At 51.8% G+C, this 12,619-nt stretch overlaps 1 protein-coding gene across 1 annotated transcript in view; it reads right to left on the bottom strand.

Moving 5' to 3' along the window:
* IQSEC3 (IQ motif and Sec7 domain ArfGEF 3) overlaps positions 1-12,619 on the bottom strand; it is a 106,181-nt gene that overhangs the window by 44,775 nt on the left and 48,787 nt on the right. Inside the window, exon 3 of the mRNA XM_046683863.1 lies at positions 8,192-8,471. Within this exon, the coding sequence (XP_046539819.1) occupies positions 8,192-8,471 (280 nt within the window). The remainder of the gene's footprint in view (positions 1-8,191; positions 8,472-12,619) is intronic.

Genomic DNA, 12,619 nt, shown 5'->3' with positions numbered 1-12,619 from the left:
AACCTTGCCCCTCCCTCCTTTCTACAGCTCTTGACATCTTTATCACCTTGAAACTCTGTCCTCAGCTCTCATGGCCCAGTCTATCTTGGTTTTCCTGTCTCCACGCAGCTCTTTAATCCTATATTCTCACCAGAAAATCCCCAAGTATGCTAGTTACAAGTCATACATGTGACAACTTCCATTCCCCAGACACACTCATGTTATTTTCCCAAGCACTTCTGGACATCATCCACGACTTCCATGTTGGAAGTCATTAGAGCAGCCCCTGGTAGCTGATAATTAACAACTAATTAAGAGGGTACCTATGTCAGGCAGACCCTTTGTGGCAACTCTAAAGATGTTCCACAGGCTAATAGCTTCTTCCTTCTTGTCTGAGAACCTTGTCACTGTCATAATTCACTCTAATGGGTTGATGAGCAATCCATAGGGGAAATACCCAGTCCTAAATCTACCTCCTTCCCGCTGGTTGATCTCGGACAAGTTTCTAAACATCTCTGACTCTCAGTTTTCTTATCTGTCAAATGAGGCTAATCCTGCTGATGCTGTAGCTTGTTGCGAGGATTAAACTATTTCATATAGCACCTGGCACATAGTAGGTGTCCAGTAAGTGGTAGCTATTTGAGGACATGATGACTCCATGAATGACTGTCAAGTCTCCATTCCTGGCCTTGATTCTGGACCTGCATTTCCCACAGCCTGTGGGTCCCTCTGTCTGTCTATACAAAGCCGTTTTCTTTCCCCACCTCACTCAAACCAGCTTTTAATGACTTCCTTATTTGCCTAACAGGACCTTGGCTGTGATGCCATCCAGCCTGGGAACCCTGCATTTGTCCTTGGGTCCTCCTTTGCCCCATCGTCTGCATTTGTCAGCCTCAAAGTCCTATAGCCACCCCCCCCCCCCGCCCCACCTCCACTCCCTGCATACCTTTTGCTATCACCCTGACCGTTCCACCAGACTGTCAGCACGGGGGGCTCTCTTTTACTCCCCACTTGGACCACTCTGGCAGGCTCCTCACCGCCTCTCTGCTTTCTTCTCACCCCTGCCATCCACCTTTACTATAGTACCCTGATCTGGTCAGTGCTTCCCAAGAGCAGATGTGTTTACAGGCCGTCTGTTGCTGGAGGCCATTGCCCAAAAGAAGTATAAATGCTTCCTCCTGGCATTCTGATGCTGAGCAATCTGGCCCGGCCCACCTCCCAGCCTCTACTGCTGCACAGAGTCCATGTAACACCACAGAAGCCTTTCCAATCCGCCAACCAGACGGGTCTCCCCACCTTGGGCCCCCAGAGAGAATGTTGTTTCATACTTCTCTTTGGCATTCAGTTTTCTCCACAAATCTCTATGATATTTATCTAACCCATCCTTCCCTCCCCTGCTGCTCTCCCAGACTCCAACAGGGCACAAGATATGTCTCAGTCATCATCTGGTTCATGTAGAGCACCCAGCACAGAGCCTGGCACCGAGCACCTGCTCACGAAGGTACTGGAATTCAGTTGGATCTTCAGCATTTTTCCAATTCATTTAACACAATCATCTCCCATTTATTCCAGCCTTGTGCCTGCAGCACCCAGAGCCTGCAATATCCCCAACTGCATCCTTTGCAGCCCACCCTCAATGCTCTATCAGCACCCACAGACTGTCCCTCACAGGCAGGGTAGTATTATCTGTCTCTGCATCCCTGGTGCCCAGCGCTGAGCCAGATCCATGGCTGGGGCTTAATAAATGTTTGCCGACATGAACTAAATGGAACTCTCTTATGCCCCAGGGGAAATAAAAATCCAGACTCTCCCCAGACCTGGGCTTGGAGTCAAATGCTGCCTCTCTCCCTCTGCCGTGCATTCCCCTTCCCCCATTCTCAGAGGGCCCCAGGTCAGCTCCATCCACCCCAGCCAGGCCCTCCCATCCAACCTAACCCTGTTCTTAACCAGGACCAGGTCAGAGAGCTGAGAGAGATGGATGTGGGAGGGGACGATGGCCCCTGGGAGTGAGGGGTCTCTGGGCCCAGTGGCCAAGGAGCAGCTCTGCTCACTTCTTTCTAAACCCCATGAATCATGGGTAATTGCGGCCTCGCCTCCTCCCAAGAGAGCAATCTCTCAGCTTCTGCCAGAAGAAGCAGTGGAGGGGGCTGAGGCGACTCTGTCTCTCTAATGAGCCTCTCAGTGTTAATTAGAACATGCTCCCTCTTTTCAGGTTGCTGCAGCGGCTGAACCTGATGAGGGCTGCTGAGAGACAGCCGCCAAGTCGGGGGAGCGGGGGAAGAGTGGCTGGCTGTGGGGCCACAGTGCTGAGGAACCTGGGGGAGTTGGCCCGGGGGGGCTTTCAAATGTAAGCAAGGATTTCCTCTGATCCAAGATTTCTCAACTGAGCACATTAAAGCATTACATGGTGTCAGCCTGCAGAACTGGGCAAGGGAAACCTCACGTGAGGCTGAGGAGCAGAGTCTGGGGAAGGGTGAGGAGCTTTGGAGATGCTGGGGGGCCCACAGGAGAGGTCAGCCTGCACTGGGCAGGGCTGTGACGCCTGTGTCTTCTCTGTGCGCCCACCTCCATGCCCACTGTCCAAAATACAGAAAGCGCTCAAGATAGCAGGGCACTGAGGCCTTGGGAACCTCTCCTGAGTACAGCCAGGTAGCCGACAGGATAATACAGCTCGGCTCCTCCTCTGTCACAGAGACTGCCTCAGGTCGAGCTGCTCCAGGAAGCCTGCTTCGAACCCCAGGTTGGGCTGCTTGCCCTCTCCAGGGCCCCCATAGTGCCCTGTGCACTGCTTCCATGGAGAAGGTGCTGGGTTAAAATCATGGGCTTTGGGTCCAAGTCTTGGCTGCACAGGGGATGCATACCTAGGAATGTGTCCTTGGGTAAGTTCTTAATATCATTAAGTCTGTTTTCTCATTCCTAAAATGGGGATAGCAACAGTACCCCTCTCACAGAGAATCATGCAGATCTGGGGAGACGATGCGTGCACAGTGCTTAGCATTGTGCCCAACACTCAGTTAATGCTGCTGGTGCTCACTAGTGCTGGGTAGCTGTCAGCGCCCACTGCTGGAATGTGAGCTCCCTGAGGACCGGGGCTGTGTCCTGCATCGTGGTGTCCCCCGGCCTTGCACAGGGCCAGGACAGAGCAGCTGTGCAATACTGCCCCCTGAGCTGAAAGCAGCTGAGCAGACTGTCAGCCCCTGCTGTGACTTGCCTTCGCCACCATTGCCACCATCGTCTGTCGGCTGGCCCTCTGCTGCCCTCCACGTCTGTGGTACAAATCTCACTCTCGGAGTGGGAAGAAGCCTTGGATACACTCCTGTACAACCTCTCGTTTCACAAATGAGGAAACCGAAGCCCAGAGGGTTGAAAACATAGCCGCCACTTCTCCCCTTGAGAGGCACCCCACGGTGAGGCTGGACTCTGAGGCTTTGGGTATGGGAGAAACGTGGGGAAGGGGCTGCTCTCCAGAAGGGAACATGGTTTCCACCCAGGACCCTGACTTGGGGAGCAGGACCTGGATGCTACTGACTGCAGCTCCATGTTCCCCGGCGTGGACAGCACAGAGAGCTTTGCAATTTGGACATCCCAGCTGGGCTCCAATGGGCTGCTCCCCCACCGTGACAGAGAACAGGATACAAACTGCCTGGAGAACCTGCATAAATCACTCCTGGAAATGACTAGGAAATCACTCCTGTGCCCTCTATATCCTTGCCACAGACGCTTCCCTAAAGGGCCCCCCAAGGGGATCTGCATGTTCCCTCCCTGTTCCCCAAGGCTGTAGCCTCAAGGATCACTGTGAGGTGAAGTGAGAGAGTTGAGGGCAGAGGGAGCTGAGGATGAGAGAAGCTGTCAGGAGGACCTGCTCTCTGTGCGACTATGGGCAGGGGCTGAGGAAGGAGCCAGCAGGTGCATGGGGCCGGGGAGAACAGGGAAGCCTGGGCGGGCCTGACTCATTCATTCGTTCATTTGTTTGTTCTTTCGTTCATGTGTTCCTCCGATATCGAGCATTCCTAGGCACCAGAGACTGTGCTGGGTGCAAGAAAACAATGGTGGGCAGGAGCAGAGCAGCACCCAGTGCACAGTACCATGGAGTACTTTGCTCCTCACACAGACTTTGAAGTGAATGGCACCCCTGGAGGCTGCACAACCTGCTCGACTCTGTGGCAGCCCTGGGAACAACATGGTCCTGCCCGTGTGAGTGGGACCACCACCAGAATGGCACAGAGTCAGCCATAGGGCACTCAGTGAAAGCACACAGCCAGGTTCCGGGATACCTGAGTGTGAGGAGAGATCACCCAGGCAAAGCATGATTGGGGGACTTGTGGGAGAATTCCCAAAAGAGGAAATAAAATATGTGAAGGCCCAGAGGCAATGGACGGCATGGAGATTTGGGGAAAGGCAAATAGGAATGGCTGGAACACTGAGGGGGATCAAGGCAGGATGTGGGCTGGTAGAAGAGCCTGGAGAAGTCCATCCTGCACACGATGGGGAGCCCTGGAAGGCTCTCACACAGGGCAACACCGTGATCAGATGTGCTCTTTATAAGGGGATTCAGCAGCAGAGCGGAGATCCAGTTGGAAGAGGCCCAGCTGAAAGCAGGGGAACCTGCAGGAGGTTCCTGAAGGGCACTGGCCAGAGATGATGGTGGCCTGGACTAAGGTGGGGGCAGTGGGGTTGGCAGGAGAGGTGGGATTTGGGAAATTGTTAAAAGGTAGCATCAGTGGGGTTTGGGGATGGAGCAGATGCGGGGGAGAGAGAGGAGCCACAGAAAATGCCTGGGATTCTGGACTGGCTGACGGAACGGGCCTGGCAGGTTGGTGGATTGGGGAGATAATGGTTGTCCAAGATTCCTTCTGGTCCAAGGACTACAGGATCTGTGTGACTGGCAGGGATCACAGGATCAGAATACCAAATTCTAGGGGCCGGCCCCAAGGCCAAGTGGTTAAGTTCCCACACTCCGCTTCGGTGGCCCCGGGCTTCACTGTTCCCAATACTGGGTGAGGACCTAGCACCACTCATCGAGCCACAATGAGGCGCATAGCAGAACTAGAAGGACCTACCACTGGAATATATACAACTATGTACTGGGGGGTTTGGGGAGAAGAAGAAGAAAAAAGAAGATTGGCAACTGATGTTAGCTCAGGGCCAATCTTAAAAAAAAAGAAAAAAAAGAATACCAAATTCTAGCTCTCAAAGAAACCGAAAGTAGAGTCAGGTCCTGGCCCCAGGCTTCAAGCCCATCCCCATCCCCTTCGGTCTCCCAGTTACTATTTTCCCCTTTTCATCTGTGAAGCAGTTTCTTCACTCCAGGAACTGGGGATATAATGATGAAAAGTCATGCACCTGCCTTCAAGGAGGACTCAAGCCAACGGGAGAGGAGGATATAGCACTGAAGGGCTATGATAGGGAACACCTGGGTGCTCCTTCGCAGCATCCAAAGCAGCCTTGAGAGGGCAGGGAGAGCTGTCAGGAGGAGGAGGGAGCCCCAAAAGAGAGTCCTAAAGCAGGAGGCAGAGTAATGGAGGCCAAGTGCAAGACGTGGGGGGAGTACGAACATTAGCAGTAGAGACAAAGGGAACAGCATGTACAAAGCCCCAAAGATATGAGGCAACTGAGGCTCAGAGAAGTTAAGCAACTTGCCCAAGGTCACATAGTTCATTTGCAGAAGAGAAAATAGCAGAGCTTCATCTCTTGTAAATGAGTGCCCTGTTTTTAATCACTTTGCTCCAGCCTCTTCAATCCCTTTGTGCCCTTTTCCTCCCACCCCTAGCCTATGCTCAGCCTAGAGAAATACATGAGCCAGGGGAGGTGAGCTGTTCCTCAAGGCTGGGTTTTCTCAGCACCAGGGCTCCTGTCACACTCTCTACCAACCTCACCTTTCCTGCCCCACTCCTGCTGGCCCAATTTGCAAACTCATTTATTAGAATTATGTCCACCATAAAAAAGGTCCATAGTACCAATCAGAGTCCTGTACAACTCTCCATATCCTACCTAGTCAGGAGAATTAAACTAACCTCCTGCTGAAGCGTGAGTTTCCTTTGGCATTGTTAGTTGGGTACTCCTTAAACTGAACGGTAACCTATTTGGGGGGCAGGCAAGGACCACGTCTTTTTCTTTTTGGTACCCCATTCCCTTGTTGCTTTGCACATCATAGTTATTAAAAAAATATTCACTCAATGAGCTCTTACTATGTCTGAGACACTCTGCTAGATGCTGGAAGGGTACAGAGAGGAATAAGAGACGGTCTCTGTCCTCAAGGAGCAGAGGCATGTGGAATTGAGAGTCTCTCTCATCTGGGCCAACTGACCACCCACATCACACTGTAGTGTTCCAGATGGACTGTCTTCCAGCCCCTGCATAGGTATTCCCAGTAACGCAGAACTCATTACCTCACAAGCAGGACATTTTATATTTTTAACAACTCTAATTGTTAATTGAGCTAAAAGCTTTCTCTCCATAGTTTTCACACATTAGTACCACTATTTTTGCCTAGAATGATAGAAAATACATCTAATCCCTTTTTCACATGCTTGCTCCTCATATTTAAAACTTGTTTTCATGTCTACAGTTCTCCACATGACTCCAGCCAATCCTGTTTTCCTTCTTAGGAGAGCCTCAGAACCTCTTTAATAAAGCCCCCAGAACCAAGCATGGGCTCCAGAGAGGCCCTGACCAATAAGAAGTGTTGGCTCCTGCCGGCTGCTCCCTTATACTGGGGGCTTTATCTACCCAGCTGAGACGGCTGCTGCACTCACTTCTTTGGCAGCTGCTTCGCGATGTTGATTATCTTGAGTTTACAGTCAACTAAAGCCCTAAGGCCTTTCTCCCAGGACCAAGCCTGCCCATCTTATAATACTGCTGTGGGCTTTTCAAAGCTAAGAGCAGAACTTTAGACTTTTTCCTTATTTCATTTGAACCATCTTTCTGTCCTAATGAGATTTTTTTAAAGTTTTGGATTTTATCGTCAAGGTATTAGCTATCCCCTTTTAGCTTTGTGTCATCAGAAAGTAGTGCTTTGTCAAAATGGTTGAACAGGACAGGAGCAAGGACAGCGCCCCACTCACTGTCCCAGGAATGGGCATTGATAGAAAAATCAACATTTTTTTGAGAATTCTGTTTGAGAACAACTTATTTGACTCTATTGTTATCTAATCCACTTCTCACCTTGTCCACATGGATATCATGGGAGATTTTGTCAAACACTTTACTGAAAGCCAGATACTCCACCTACAGCTGGCCAGGATAGCAGCTTGGCATTGATGCCGAAAGAAAGAAATGAGGTTGGTTTGGCTTGACTCAGTCTTAGTGACCGTTCTACTAGCTTCCCTTCCAAAGACTCACTTTGTTGAGTTAAAGAATGTTTTCTTAGAACCTACACATTTTAGAGCTAGAAGGGACCTTGGAGATGATTCAACGACTAATTCACAATTTTGCTGATGAGGAAACCAATGTTCAGAGTGCTTAACTGGAATTCCCAAAGTCAGAGTTAACTAGAGTAAGAACAAGGATTGGACCCCATGTCTACGGCTCCAAGTTCAATGCTCTTTATTAACAATATCAAGTCATGATGTCTTTCTCTAAGCATGTGCACACGCACGGGTGCAAACACACACACTTACAGATCTTTCTTCGGGTCTCTTAGTTGTCAACCAAGACAAACCGTGGAAGATGGAAGCCTAGAACCCATCAATGGGATTTGTTCTCCAATAGAAGAGCTTTGGACTCCCCTAATCTGGGTTAATCTTGGGAATCCTCAGTCTGTCTGGAGGAGACCACTGTCTTTGCACCCCATTTGAGCCTGTGTGTGCCTACTCATGGGGCTTGCCCCTTGGGTGGGCATGTAAGCTGGGCTATCTCTTTTAAACAGTACATGGAGGTAGGGACTTCCCCAAGAACAATGGGCCACTTCCCTAGAGGTTTGTGGGGCAGTTTAGGCTTCCTGCACATGGTGAGAGGAGCAGAGCCCCGGACACACTGCCTAAGGGCCTGGCATTGCAAGGGTGTGACCCCTGCCATGTAAAGGCTGGTTGCCTGAGGAACTGGGCTACATGGAAGCGCAGATTACTTAGCTCAATTTGGGAGAACTAGTGGCAAAAGAGGTGTGCCTGCAGCAGAGATGGGCCCAACTGGGGAGATCCATGGTACCCTGGACAGCTCCCGAAGGCAGGGCCCCTTCACCACCCTTCCCGCCCCCCTTGGAGGCCCTGGGTACCTGTTTATTCTTTAGGTCAAGGGAGAGCTCGTAATCGGAGGCGGCAGGGGCGTGGGAGCAGAGCGCCGTCGCCAGGGCAGGCTGCTGCCGGCCGGGGGAGGCCCTGCGGTGGGGGCCAGCCCGCGGGGAGGCACCCCCCGCCCCCGGCCGCTCCTCCTCCTCCTGCAGCTCCTGGGCTTGAGCCTTCGGGACATGGGCACTGGGTCTGCCGGCTGCCACCGCCGCCGCTGCCACCACGGAGTCCTCCATGCCCCCACCGGCCTGGGCGCAGGAGCCATCACTGTGAACGAAAGGCAACGGTGCTCGGTTGGGGGAGGGGACGGAGTGCGTGTGGGCGTGGGAGGGGGCAAACCGGGCACAATGGGCCTTTCTAGGGGTGGGAACCGGTGGGGGTGCCTCCTGCAGCTCCCTCTTGGGAGGAGCTGTCTTGGCAGGGAAGAGCCCCAGGCAAGGAGGAGAACCTGAATGTGGGGAGGGTGTCCTGGGCAGAGGGCAGAAGGAGCTAGGAGCAGAGCTCACAAACTCTGCTTGGAAGCCACATGGCAGAGGGAGTAAGAGTAGGCTGCCTGGGTTCAAATCTGGGCTCCACCTCTTGTCAGCTGTGGGACCCTGAACAGGTTACTTAACCTCACCGTGCCTCTGTTTCCCCACCTGTAAAAGGGGTTTAGTAATAGTACTACCTCATGGGGATATTGGAAGGCTTAAGTTAGTTAAAGTTCTTAAAACAGTGCCTGGCTCGTGGTCCCTGCTATGTATAAGGGTTAACTACTATAGTTATCAGTGGTCTGGCTTCCTGGCCACTGGCTTAAGAAACTGGAAAGAAGCTGATCCATATTGCAGCAGCTTCATCTTTAGACCACCCAAATGAGTCTGGGAAGGAGTAATGCTTATAGGCCTGGCTTGGGCATACAGCCCCTCCAGGGCAGGGGGACTCCAGCTTTCTTGGACTGGGTCTGTGACGAGGAGGGCTCTTGTCCTGCTGGGTTTAGGGAAGCAGCTCTTCTTCCCTGACCCCACCTCTTTCCCCTGGAGCCACCAGCAGGCTGAGCCATAGCTGCTGCCCCCCTCCTACTCTAAGAAGATATCTGTCAGCTGGAGCCGGCACAGCCCAGCCTGCCCAGGGGTGTCAGTGCACTCGGGCTGCTCCCCTCCTCTGCCAGCCTCAAGTTCTGCCCTCCCTCAAGGCCAAGAGCTGAGCCACCTTCTCCGTGAAGCCTTCCCAGGTGACTCCTGCTTTTACTGCTCCCTCTGCCAGAACACTAGCAGCCATGCTTAGGGAGTCTCTGTCTGTTTCACAGCACAGACTCCAATCCAGGCTCTACCACATGTGGCTTTGGTTAAGTTGCTTTTCCTCTGAGCCCTGCTTTCCTCATCTGTATAATGGAGGGTACTAGTACCTACTGTATGAGGTTGTGGTGAGGGGTAAAGATGGCAGAATATGTAAGGTGCTTAGCACAGTGCCTGGCACAGAGCAAGTGCTCAATAAATGCCAACTCTTACTTCCCCATCTCTCCCCTCCTGGAGGCCAGGGCCCATATTCCATTTTATTCTCTTCCTCCGCTTAATGCTGGGCAAATGATAAGTGCTCAGTGAGCACTTGCTGATCAGTGAATTGGAGAGAATGCAAGGCCACAGGGACGCCCTCTATGGCAGACAGGGGTAGAAGGTCGGGACTGGAAGGGTCCCTAAGGTCATCTCGTCCAGGTTTCCAATCTCCCTTTCTTACAGCTGAGGAGCAGGAGCCCAGGGAGGTGGGGTGGCCCTGGTCAGAGAGCTAGGCAAACTTAGGACTTATTTCTTCCAAGGCTTTGCCTCCATGTAAGATGCCTTGAATCATGCCAGAGAAGAGACCTCTTCCTGTTGCTTCTTCCCAACTTTGGAGCCTCCTGGTGCTAGACTAACCAAGGATGAGATGAAGAATCCTCTCTTCACTCGCCCTCCATCTGTCCTCCCAGCACTGCCCTGCGCCCTCTTGCCCCCAGATAAAGTCCAGCTCATTGACCGGCCCTAGCAACAAGGAGCCTCAAACTCCCTAAGGAAACCTTCCTTGCTACTCCTTATTTCTTTGCTCCATCATTTTTTCTGTGGCTGCCAATCAAGCAGCAGAGTTGGATAAGCTCCAGATAGCTGATGTTTTCTTCACTAGTATCACCAAGAAATTCGTTTTAAGATCTAACTTCAGCTCCTCTTGCTATCGGACACGCCCATTCTTCCTGCAGGGCACATAGAAATAGTCCTCTCCCTCTCCTGGCACAACCTACCTCCAGGACCTGGGGGGCAGCATTCGATCTCACCCATCTCTTCTCTGGACTGTCCTCCGTACTGGCGCTCAAGGCCTCTTCCCCCACAAAGAGTTCCAGACTCTTTAGAGAATTGGTGGCTTCTCAGGGCTACGAGCACCTTTACAAATAGCCCTTGCATTCTTTGATTGCTGGAGTGTGCTTGGCAAGAGGTTCTGCAGAGCTGATGCCCCTCCATAGCAGAGCTCAACAATGACGATGGAGGGTGGTGGATAAATACCCCAGCTTCCTCGTCCCTTGGGCAGAACAACTCTGCGGCACATTCCACAGCATCCCCCCAAAGTGCCCAGTGACTGAGCCCCAGTGGGCCAAAGCAGTGACTTCGTCATCAATGAACCTGGATTTCCTTCTCTTCTGTGTCTCAACCCCCACTCCACTAAATCAACACTTCTTGGGGTCACCTTGTCTCAAATAAACTACTTGTGTTAAAATAAAACAAATTTAAAAAATAGCCTTCTTTGTGGGCCACCCCTCTGGATACAGAAAAAGGCTCCAAGGCTTTTTCACCTGAACTCCTTCATAGGGCCTGGGAGTGAGGCGGCCCTCCACTGACATCTCCAGCATGCTCACGCACACGCACGCAATGCTTCTAACTAGCTCTGTGGCTTTGGGTAATTCGTGTCCTCCTCCTGGGTCAGTTTCCTCACCTGTCACTGAGGGGACCTTACTCATCTCTAAGGACCCTTCCAGCTTGGACATTCTGGGAGCTTGGATTCAAGTGCCAAGGCCAGTCCACCAAGGCCCACCAGCTCCAAAGTGCCAGGTTCTCTGGCTGGTGGAACCCACTCTGCCTTTCCCCATGTAGTGCATGGGGGCCTGAGAGACTGTGGCCCTCCCAGGTATCTGATGAAGCTTTGAGAAAGCAACCCTGTCCTTGCCTCCTTCCTTAGACCTCTTCATAGACTCATGTGGTAGAAGGCAGCTATGAGACCCAGGACTGCTGTCATCAATATGGCAAAGTTTAAGGTTATATAGTGGAGGGCAAAGAACACAGGCTCTGGTGTCAGGAAGACCTGGCTTAGAATCCCGGTTCTGCTACCTGCTGTATGACTTTGAGCAAGTTACCTAACCTCCTTGTGGCTCTATTTCCTTATCTGCAAAATGGGCACCCTAACAACTCCTTTGCAGGGTTGCTGTGAGGAATACGTCCAGCTTGCAGAGAACCTAGTACAGCGCCCCACACAGGAGTCCTTGATAAATGGTGATGGCAGTGGGGGTTGTATTCTGAGCTGGAAACCTGCAGCATGGAGTCCCAAAGAAATCCCAAGAAAAATAGCATGGAGAATTCCTACATGGAAGGGGTTCTCAACGTTTAGCCTTCCTCAACCTTCGCAAAACTGAAACATTAGGGTTTTTTTTCATCATACCTCATAGTCTTTTCCAGACCTCTAGACTAACCCCCAGGGTCTTTAGGGAGGGAAGTGAAGATGAGTTGGCTTCCTTGGGGCTTCCTCCCACCCCTGTTCGCCATCCACTGGAGCAATAACACAGTGAAGGGCTTTGGTTTGGGAGTCACCACGTCATGGGATCCATGGCCTTGAAGGAATCTGTGTGTATCCATCACCTACAGCTAGGCCCCTTCGCTGTACCGACCACAGCGTGGGCATGCCCCAGGTGGGCATTTGTCCAGTGACTATTGTGTGGATTTGTGTTTTGGGTATTTTTCAGGGAGCAGTGGAGGCCCTAGTGCTCAGAACCTCTATTTGGTGGCTAAGCATCGACAGGATGTTCCCAGCCTCTGCTTCCCTCTCTGCAACCCATCTATAAAAAAGGTCCAAGGAAAGAGGTTAAATAGTCATCCTAGGCTGTCATAGCTGGAAGGACCCTCTACTTCAATTTAGAGACCATCTACTTCAATCCACAGTCTCTTATGGAACAGGAAGTCCATTGTTCCGGCACCTGGAACATCAATCCTCCTAAGACACAGGCTATGTCCCTTAAGCTTCCAGTGTTTGCTGGCCTGTCCTCACATCATGAAGCTGCCATCCTTAGTGGGTCAGATTTCAGGCAGCCTGGCACTTGGACAGGAATCATGTGGATGGGATTCACTCTATGACCTGCATAGCTTCTTGTAAGCCACTCCCTCAAGCTCCTGGAGGGGCATCTTGGTGACCTTAGCCATCTCGGG

Source organism: Equus quagga, chromosome 1 (assembly GCF_021613505.1).
Source record: "Equus quagga isolate Etosha38 chromosome 1, UCLA_HA_Equagga_1.0, whole genome shotgun sequence".
Lineage (NCBI taxonomy): Eukaryota > Metazoa > Chordata > Mammalia > Perissodactyla > Equidae > Equus > Equus quagga.
The sequence above is the reverse complement of the archived record's forward strand: the minus strand, read 5'-3'. Positions and strand labels throughout refer to the sequence as shown.